At 36.0% G+C, this 10,919-nt stretch overlaps 2 protein-coding genes across 3 annotated transcripts; one reads left to right on the forward strand and one right to left on the reverse strand.

Moving 5' to 3' along the window:
• Positions 1-91: 91 nt before the first annotated feature.
• Positions 92-4,530, reverse strand: LOC121737750 (glutamyl-tRNA(Gln) amidotransferase subunit A, mitochondrial). 2 transcript variants are annotated; one of them, XM_042129435.1, is made up of 3 exons: positions 4,388-4,530; positions 1,334-1,725; positions 92-346 (listed from the first exon to the last, which is right to left on the reverse strand). In XM_042129435.1, exons 1-3 carry the CDS (start codon positions 4,470-4,472, stop codon positions 176-178), a joined length of 648 nt encoding a protein of 215 aa, XP_041985369.1. In that variant the 5' UTR covers positions 4,473-4,530; the 3' UTR covers positions 92-175. The 2 variants fall into 2 exon arrangements, with proteins under 2 accessions (XP_041985369.1, XP_041985370.1); XM_042129436.1 differs by lacking the exon at positions 4,388-4,530 and adding an exon at positions 2,772-4,318 and having other exon boundaries at positions 1,334-1,714.
• A 376-nt stretch (positions 4,531-4,906) lies between these two features.
• LOC121737595 (TBC1 domain family member 7) lies at positions 4,907-10,385 on the forward strand. The gene is made up of 6 exons (XM_042129252.1): positions 4,907-5,147; positions 5,421-5,617; positions 6,464-6,642; positions 9,142-9,237; positions 9,493-9,622; positions 10,244-10,385. Exons 1-6 carry the CDS (start codon positions 4,961-4,963, stop codon positions 10,337-10,339), a joined length of 885 nt encoding a protein of 294 aa, XP_041985186.1. The 5' UTR covers positions 4,907-4,960; the 3' UTR covers positions 10,340-10,385.
• Positions 10,386-10,919: the final 534 nt, after the last annotated feature.

The following is a 10,919-nucleotide window of genomic DNA, read 5'->3' on the forward strand; positions in this document are numbered from 1 at the left end:
CTTGGATGGGGGGGGGGGTGTATAAAAATATTATGCATTTTTTTATATAAAATAAGAGGGCAAATGAGCAAACGGGTCACCTGATGGAAAGCAACTACCGTCGCCCATGGACACTCGCAACATCAGAATAGTTGCAAGTGTGTTGTCGATATTCTGCGCATATTCTAGTCCAAGGTTATCTCCTCAGCCTATTAAAAGTATCTCTGGCTTCCCTGATCATCCTCACGTCGTCAGCTCGTAGTTTCAGCTCGGCAGCCTCTTCACGGAGCGAGGCGAGTGTCGTCATCAGTGACGTAAGAGACTTCGGCAAGATGGCGTCGGGCACCGCGAGAACTGTCAGTTTGTTCTGGAACATTCGAAATTCGAATTTGATTTTTTATAACATTGCAATGAGTTTAAGCATTATATGTTTAACCCATCAAGCCCCATAAGCTCACCGGCAAGTGAGACACAATAGAACCGCTATCCCCACCGCGGCCGGGACTTTATTTGTGGCCCGCGTGATGTGAAACAATTTTGAAATTCACGCCCACCGGCAAAATAATGTAAAGTCTACGTAATAGCCGTTAAATTTTTTGCACTTTTAAATCGTTAATTTTGAAGTAATGTTATTTTTTAACCCTAAAAAATTTTTGTTGCGGCCCACTACACCAAGACTAAAACATGTTTGTGGCCCGCATGAAAAAAAGGTTGCGGACCACTGCAACAGAATAACAATAGATTTCCAAGAATCCACGAAGGATTAAACAGGGCAGACTTTGTTGGCATTATCTATATACATGTAAAAAAACTAAGAATACCTATGGGTGTGTCTTATACAGGAACCATACATATTTCAGGGATAAAAGTCCTTAAAGTATTTCCACTCTAAATAAAAAAAAACGCTAATAAAGCATGAAGTGTACACAAAACAAATACAAGTATAAAGACAGCTAAAAACCTATAGACTTTTGCATATTTTATTAGTATGGATTTACATACAGCTCGACAAGGCTTTATAATATGAATGTGGGTGACATTGACGGGAGTGCTGCTGGTAAAGGAGAACTTTCAAACACATGTCAAAAATGACGTTTTTGTATGATAGAAGCGTTTAGTTCCTTTTCTCGCCACGTTCAAATAAAGCCTTGTCGAACTGTAGTATGGATTTACATACAACTCGACAAGGCTTTATAATATGAAAGTGGGTGACATTGACGGGAGCGCTGCTGGTAAAGGAGAACTGTCAAACACATGTCAAAAATGACGTTTTTGTATGATAGAAGCGTTTAGTTCCTTTTCTCGCCACGTTCATTTAAAGTAAAGCCTTGTCGAACTGTAAAACAAACCCTACCTGTGCTTTTTCACAGTTATCTTCATAAGACGCCAATTTTGTCTTCAGCTGTCTGATGTAATCCTGCACGTTATCAGGATTCGGGTCTTGTGATGCCAACGACTGCTTCGAGCATTTCAAATCGTCTTTCATTTCGTCAATAAACTTATTATTTCTGTCAATCTTCATCTGTAACTCCTCATTCTTCTGTTTCAGTTTCAGTATCTCGTATTCTTCTTCTATTATTTCTGTCTGGTGTTTGGTTGAAAGTAGGTTTATGGAGATTGGGTCTAGCTGTTCGAGATCTAGTTCGAGTTGATTCTTGGCTACTTGTTGGAGTATGTGCTGACATTTATGCGGTAGAGCCTCTATTGATATGTTTAAATTGTTGAGTGTGTCTGTTGTTAATGTCGCTGAAATTAGAAAGTTTTTTATTAGTATAGCCACAGAATACATATCATTGAAGTGAAAACTTCTTTAGCGGCGTTGAGCACTTTTGTGGGATGGGTAAAAACAGTGAAACTCACGTCAGATGCTCGTGATAATCGAAAAACCGTAAGACGGTTGAAGAGTGTTGTAATGTCATCGAAATCGATTAATCGAACAATCGATTGTTTTTTTTTCGATTGTCAATATTTTTTAATCGGGTTTCGATTAATTAAAAAAATCGATTTTTCAAAAATTGATTTTCATAGAAAATGGGTTAAAAATTTAATCGATTGTAAGGGTTTCGATTAATTAAAAAAATCGATTTTTAAATCAATTTTCATAAAAAATGGGTTAAAAAAAATTGTAAGGGTTTCGATTTATTAATAAAATCGATTTTTTAAAATCGATTTTCATAAAAAGTAGGTTAAAAATTTAATCGATTGTAAGCGTTTCGATTAATTAAAAAAATCGATTTTTTAAAAATCGATTTTCATAAAAAATGGGTTAAAAAAAATGAACCACGTTAATAATCAAGTTTTCACTTCTGCCGGCACTCCCGGAGTGCAACCCGTCTTTTTTTAAGTATAGCAGATGGAAATTCACATTGCAGCAGAAGAATATCAGACTCACTGAATGAGAATACTGAGCAATAGAATATGGTGGTATTTTTTTAAAAGCCTATGCTGTCCCACTGCTGGGCAAAGGCCTCCCTCAATGTCCTCCAGTTCTCTTGATTCAACAATGGTAATATACTTAGTCATAATATTCTTTTTAATTAAATATTTTTTAATGAAAAGATTGATAAAGAGGAAAATTACCACAATATATTTGTATTTTGTGATTATTATTGCTACTACTTAGTAAATAAATATTTGAAAAATTGAGTTTTCAAAAAAAGAAACCACAAGTTTAAAGAAATAGGGAATAAAAATCAAAATTAAAGAAATTTGATTTTTATTTCATCTAATATTATTAACAAATTAAATACAAACATATAACACAAAAATTAATCAATATTTATCTTTGGAAAATTAACATAATTTTCAATGTGTTTTGCTACATTTATTAACAATTCTTCTGATTTTGCTGGGCCCATCAACTGTAGAGATAGTGGTAAATTGTTCTTAGATAACCGTATAGGTATGGACAGAGCAGGGATTCCGGCCATGTTCGCTGGCTGCGTACAATAATCTTGTAAAGCACACTGGTCTCTATTATGTTTTGACGCAAAATCTTTGTATGTCGGAGCATCAGTTAAAGTTGTTGGCGTTAATAACAAATCTACTTTGTCATCACCAGTAAATACTGAATCAAAATCATTAGATATCAATCTACGAAGCTTGAGAGCTTTAAGGAAATACTTTTCGTAGTTCCTGGTCAGTAAAAAGTAGTTTCCAGAGAATATTCTTGATCGTACGACATTATTGAAGCCCTCTGATCGTGTTGAAGCATATAATTCCTCTGTAGAATTATCATTGTTGGTTCTCAATCCGTATTCTAGTCCATCATACCTAGCCATGTTACTGGCTACTTCACATTGATTAAGAATAGAATAGACAGCTATAGAAACTGATGTGTGCGGTAAAGACACTGAGGACACCTCACATTTATTGTTTTCTAGAAAATCCGTAACATTCCTCCATATATCAATAACTTCTTCACTCATGCCCTTACAATGATATTCTTTTGGTATACCAACTCTTACTTTAGATAAGTCGAAGTCTTTTTTAATTTCTACAGGTTCATACTTAAATTTAAGTGTAGTGGAATCCAATTCGTCCTGGCCAGCTACACAGTTTAAAACAAGAGCTAAATCCTCTATGCTTCTAGTCAAAATACCAGGTACATCCATTGAGTTTACTAACGGTATTAATCCATATCTAGAGACTAGTCCGTATGTTGGTTTTAAGCCGACTACACCACATAAGGCAGCGGGATTCCGGGTGGAGCCACCAGTGTCTGAACCAATGGCGGCTACACAAGCTCCTGATGCTACTGCGACAGCACTGCCTCCGGAACTACCACCAGCTATTCTCCAATTTGCATCAGATTGCCAGGGATTCATTGTGGGGCCAAATATGGAGTCTACCGTACCTGCGCCCATCGCAAATTCGTCTAAATTAGTTTTTCCGATCAGACTGGCGCCAGCGTTAGCTAATTTAGCGTAAACTGTTGCGTTGTAAGTCGGTACGAAGTTTTTTAACATCTTCGAACCGCATGTTGTTGGTACATCTTTGGTACAGAAATTATCTTTGATTGCTATAGGAATACCGTCAAGGGAACGTGGTTTTTGGTCTACAAATAATCTTTTCTCACTTTCATATGCATTCCTTTTCGCGATATCACCAGTTACCGTGATAAAAGCGTTCAATTCACTCGTCTGTTTCACTCTTTGCAAACTTAAGTCTATGATATTTGAGGGCGTAAACAGTTTGTCGATGTAGCCTTTTTGCAATTCCTTTATAGTAAACGTTGTAAGTTTATTCATGGCTTTAAAATAAACGCAAATTCAGTGTTAAAATACGATTTGGTTAGAAAACATTGGCGAGTTGCGAATGTCAAATTTTTTATTTTGATAAGACTTTTGAAGTTTGACACCTAACGGCTGCTTTTGACCAAGTGATAAAAACAAGTTTATTTACTTACATAAAGCTTTCCTTTCTAAATTTTCTCTCGAAACTAGTGCATCAAATCCTCTAGTATCACCAGGCATTCCTACTTTGTCCTCCATTTCTTAAAATATTATAAAACAGCAAAAAGTAAATACAAACAACGCAGACCGTTTTGAAAAATTGACACCCATTGACATTTGACATAAACATTGACATTGGCACTTGAATCAAGTGACAGCAAGTCCTTTTTTTCACTAACTGCTGAAATTATGTCAATGGAGCCTGGCCAGTGGCCACTGAGCACTGATCTCCATTATAATGGAGGTCAGTGCCACTGAGTGATCGTTACTCAATGCTCTTGCTTTGCTTATTGATTATTCTGATTTCTGCCATCTATGATCTATTATCAAATTTGCCGAAAGCCGTTGTAAAAAATAGTAATAGAAGAAGAAGTAGATTAAAAATAAAAAAATATTTGTTTTGGTCAGAAATGGTCAGAAATTCTGTTTTTGTGAAATAAGAAATTAAATAGGTAACAATAATTACCCTTTCATTTTAAGTTAAAAATTAAATCAATGAGGGCATAGTCTATAACATCAATATCAAGATGACCGACGAAAGAAATTTCCGTTCGGCCTACTACGAAAAAGTTGGTTGTCGTGGTGTCGAAGAAAAGAAATCATTAGAAATCCTAATGAAGGAGAAACCATGGGATAGAGTCAAGTTGAAGCAGTTCTGCTTACGGTTCACCGTGCCTGGTGCATACAGAAACTTGGTTTGGAAAGTTCTACTGGGTAATATACTGTCTTCAATCTTCATCGACTACATAGTTTTATTCCTTTTAATAAGTACAGCAATTATTCTATTTAGAATGCTATATTTGAGAGGAAAAAATATACTATTCATCATAGTTGCCTACCATTTGATTAACCAATTCATAGTCATGTATTCTGAATTCTGTAATACATATTTTGACTCAATACATACTGATTCTAAAAATACTCTTTCAAGAACTGTTATTGTTATCAGTATTCAGCATAATGCTGTAACTTTCTGTTGCATTTCAGACATTCTCCCAGTATACCCAGACTCGCACAAGTTTGTGATGGAGCAGCGGACGGAGCAATACAACGACTTACTCTATGCCGTGGAGATGCTGGAGTTTGTTGACATGAAGGCGCCTCGGAGCCAGATCCTGCTGGCTATGTGGCTGTTGGAGACAGAGGAGATCACCCCACCATTGTTCCCTGAGACCAATTATTGTGTAGGTTAAAGTATTTCTATGAAGTACTAGATATCGCCTGCAACTCTGTTGCATCAAAATCGTTTATCGCGCGAAAACCGTACGTTTTTCCGTGTTAGAAAGTACCCTAATTCCTATGTTCTTTTAGGGGACTCAAAGTATCTCCATACCGAATTTCAGCAAAATTGGTTCAGTGGTTTGAGCGTGAAGAAATAACAGACAGACAAATTTTCACATTTATAATATTAGTATGGATGCCCTGAGTAATACCTGTGGGCCTCCTATCTGTATATTAACTAGAATCGGTCTTTAAACCTTTACTCATCTGCCTCCTTAGACGTGATGACTGATGCCCTAGGCAATTGCTTAATTTGATTAAGGGTTAATCCGTCACTGATGCTGGGCTAAACACAAGAATATACTTTGTATGATTATTTGCTGTGTAAATACTTTTAATAACAAGAGTAGCCTTAGTATATCCCACAACCTGCCAACGCTTATTGATTTGTGCTTTAACATAGTAATTTTTATTTACAAGTAGATGTCAGTCAAGGTTTATTTATTTATTTTTTTATTAATTAAAAACTTTGCATATTTCTGTACAAAGGCGGGCTTAATGCCTCGTGGCATTATCTTCCAGCCAAACCTTAGGGTGTTGCAGAGAAAGTGAAGTAGATGCAAACCCTTAAAGGACAAGTGATTAAAATACCTTAAAAAGTTTAGTTACTATTAAAATAAAAATAAAAACTGCCTTAAAGATTATTACCACGCAAAAAAACTATGTGAGCCCTCACAAAGCTTGGCTTTACGCCAGTCAACATAAAACTATGTAAGGATATTATGTATAAAATAAACTGAACATTTTAGTCATCGGACACATTCATACCCATTGCCAACACGCTGCTTGAGCTGGTGGACAGCGAGGTTGACGTGTACTGGCTGAGCAAGAGCCTCACAGACGTGGTGGGGAACATGCAGCGGGAGCTCGGCAAGCTGCGGGACGCTTTCCACACCATGCTGGAGAATGAGGATGGAGAGTTGTACAAGTATGTTGGTTGTCATGTTAGAGTCTACACAATATGATGGCTTGCTGCTTCTTGTTGCAATCAAATTATTGGAGAGCAATTCAAACAATGTGCACAAAAGGTGCATCACAGTTGAAGCCTACAAGCTTAGCATAAAAATAATAGTTAGAAAATTTTTACAAACTGATGAGAAAACCTCTGCTCTGCATACACCTGCACCAGCAACACAGGAAAATTCACACAGTCACCCACCACATACTTTACCAAATCATCCTTCTCCTGACACATCTTACTTACATACTTCGAGTAGCATATAAAACCGTAACCATACCTGGTATATACTTGGCTTTGGCCCGTACATACCAGTTTGCCGGTGAGAACCGAGAAAATCAAAATAACCAAAAATAATAATAATAATATCTATGGACGCTTCATACCACGTCAGTCTGGCCCCGTGCTAAGTACCTGAAGGACTTGTGTTACAGGTACCAGACAACGGAAATATATTTAATACTTTATACTATACATATATTTAAGACTAGCTGTTGCCCGCGACTTCGTCCGCGTGGACTTCAGTTTATAGCGCGCGATGTCAACAAAATTGGTGTCAAAAGCTTTTATAAAAAAAAACCTGGTACCCATTAAATCAATACAGCTGTGCAGTGTGCAAACAATAAGTACTTCATTTTTGTATGTTAAACTTTATATATTATGCCAAATTTTAAAGCTTATTTAGCCCCCCAATTACACAACTTTACCCATAAACTATTTATCATTGATAGGTTTAAGGTTACGTCACTGCACAGATAAAGTACTGAGTTATTTAATACCGTAGAATAGATATAACAATCGAAAAAAATCGAATCTTAATTGTAAGATGATACCACCTCTTATAGAAAGACTTTTGAGCAAACGTCAGCGCGATGCAGAAGACGCACGGCGCCATCTATTATGACTTTTTGGAACAAATTTACGACCCTTACAACCCTTTTTTCCAGTAAAAAAGTAGCCTATGTCCTTTCTCAGGCTTTAGACTATCAGTATACAAAATTTCATTACAATCGGTTCGGTAGTTTTGGCGTTTGGCATGAAAGCGAGACTGACAGACAGACAGACAGACAGAGATACTTTCGCATTCATAATATTAGTACAGATTATGTGCACACTGCACAGCTGTTTTTGGGTATTTTGATTAATTAAGGGCCGCGCTACACCGGAATGGCAGCGGCGAGGCGAGCACTTTCAGCGCTGCCATTCCGGTGTAGCGCGCTGCGCGGCCCTAAGAGGGGTACCACTTACCAGGGTTTTAAAAAGTTTTTAAATTTGACACAAATTTTGTTGACACCGCGCGCTATAAACTAAAGTCCACGCGGACGAAGTCGCGGGCAACAGCTAGTTATGAATAAAAACAATAATATATAATAAAGTATATATATTTATAATAATATATATATTTATATAGTTATAATAATGAAGTAAAAAATAAAGCGCCATCTGTTTTCATATATTAGAATTAAAATGTTGATTGCATTGATATATTTTCTGGATGGAATATAGGCCAACACAACACACTCGAACTCCTTAGAAATGCAGTAGGAGTTCTATAAGATAAGATAGATTGATTATTATTATAGCAAGTGATAATATTATTAAACATAATATTCTAACGTATTAAAAACTATAAACAAAAACATAATAACTAATAAGTATGATTAGTTCTATGTTACAACGAAGTAAAAAAAAGCGCCATCTGTTGAATCGTATTAGAACTAAAATGTTCATTGCATCGCGTCGATATATTTCTGGATTTTTTATAATATTATACATAAAATATATTAAAGATTTTTGAAATATTATTTTAATACACATCCAAGACCCAGGAACATTGAAAACTTTTTGTTCCGCCTGCGGGACTCGAACCCAGGACCCCCGGGATGAGCGCTGGCCACGCGCAATGCGAAGTAATTTTCATCGATATTTTCATGGAAATAAGATATTTTCCCACATCAAAATGTAGCCTATGTCCTTTCTCAGACTCTAGAATAACTGTGTACAAAATTTCATTGCAATCGGTTCAGTAGTTTTGGCGTGAAAGCGAGACAGACAGACAGACAGACAGACAGACAGACAGACAGACAGAGATACTTTCGCATTTATAATATTAGTATAGATTTTTATTATATCATACACATATTTAATACACATCGAGACCTGGGAACATTGAAAACTTTTTGTTCCGTCGGCGGGATTCGAACCCGCGACCCCCGGCTTGAGCTGCCACACACTCAACCAATGAGCCACAGAGGTCGTCAAAATATCTTAAGTTTATAGAAAAAGCAAAAAAATCACAGATTTCCTTTGTCAATATTCCACTTTGTTTCTTCCTTTCAAAGAAATTTTTTATGTGGTGGGCTGGTGGCCATGGCAAGTATGCAGTTACAGTTTTAAATCAAGACACCTGGTCCAGTAATGGCGCAAGTCACTGTGTCTATGTAAATCATCATTTATTTCTGTTTTCAGTCACCTGAACGAAATACAGGCATTGGAAGCTCTTCCTCTTACAAAATGGTTCAACTGTTGCTTTGCTGGAGTCTTAGATGACACTTCTCTCACCAAGTAAGCAATTTGAAAGTTATTAAAATGTTATTTATATTATATATTTAAAAAATAGACTTGGTAGTAAAGAAAAGAATAGACACCTTAAAAATGTCTGTCTGTGTAGAAATAAAATTTTAAAATATATTAATATACTATAATCACTTGCACACATAACAAAATATTATGTATTATTAAAATCATACTATAATCTTTTCTTTTGGCTTTGATACACCAATTCTTCACACTTTGTGAAAATAAACAAATATTTTTTAGAATATGGGACAAGGTGTGTGCAGGCGCACCGAAGATCCTGTCATTTGTGGCCGTTATGCTGGTCATTACTTTACGGAGGAATATCCTCAAAGCCAAGACCAAGGAAGAGGTGTTGAAGTGTGTCTCAGAGGTATGACATATAAGTAGTTTTAATATAACTTTAATGCAACTTCAATCCAGTTTGGATACTATCATACAAAACTATGGTATGCTCTAAACATTTGGTCAAATAAAAGATTTTTGGAGTTTAAAAGTATGTATCCCCATTACTCATGAAGGAGGATTTTGAAAAAGTAAAACGATTTAGCTAGGAGTAATAGTGTATTTCCACCAGAAATCTAAGAGGAAGCGTAGCAAAGAATGTGTTTTTAGGAACTAATATAAACTCTGTGTACAATGTACTATCAAGGAAATTGATTCCTAGGCAGTTGACAGCAGTCCAAATGGACGGATCATGTCAATTCAATGTTAATTATGATCTGCCGGCTGGGTTTGACGTAACGCGACCAAACTACGTAGGTCCCCTATCTGCCTAGTAATCTACTTCTCTGATAGAACATACAATGAGGCAAGGTAAATAAAACAATTCTACTGGTCCTTAAAACGCAAATCTTATCCTGGTAACTTAGCTTAGCCCAGCACTCAAGTGGAAACGCAGCCTTGCCCTGTCACATTGTACTTTTGAATTATCTGTTTTTTAAATCAACTACGAACAAATCTGGTAGTAATATATACATTTTTTGCTTTGCAGTCAGCAGAACAATGGGAGGAGGTAGTGGCAAACAAGGCTATCGAACTGTGGCAATTCTACGCCCAGCCACAGAATGACCAGCTGGCCAAGAAATGATGTATGACCTTCTAATGAGAAGGACCTTCTCATTAGAAGAAACCGGGGAAATCGCTAATGTTGGCAACATTGAAATTTTGGGTGTGGCAACACTAAAATTCTTGAAGCAGCAACACTGGTTGTGGGAAAGACTTGTTTTAAAAATTTAAAAGTGGCTTTGCTTCTGAGTGTTTATTTTTAGTTGAATAATTCAAGCGAAAAGCGATGTAGTTTTTTGCTAAATATTCTTCAGAGAAATTATAAAATATTATTCGAAAAAATAACTTCGTTGAAACCATATTGTATTTGATTGATATTAAAGTTTTTGTATTTTACTCAAAAAAGTTTTTGCGTAGGCTCTTTTCCATAAATAATCGTATGATATGCAAAATGTAGTGGACAAAATATTAGGAATGTCTATGCCTGCAGGCTGCAATAATAATAAAATTATGATTAGCCAAAAAAATCTTAAATATTGAATAAGTAAGTAGGTACTTATAATTGTTAATAAAGATATTTATTTGTACGTTTGTCTTTCAATTTTATTGTTCTGAATAATAAAATTAAGTTATGTATAGCCTGTCAAGGAAGTGAAGAAATT

Source organism: Aricia agestis, chromosome 21, assembly GCF_905147365.1.
Source record: "Aricia agestis chromosome 21, ilAriAges1.1, whole genome shotgun sequence".
Classification (NCBI taxonomy): domain Eukaryota; kingdom Metazoa; phylum Arthropoda; class Insecta; order Lepidoptera; family Lycaenidae; genus Aricia; species Aricia agestis.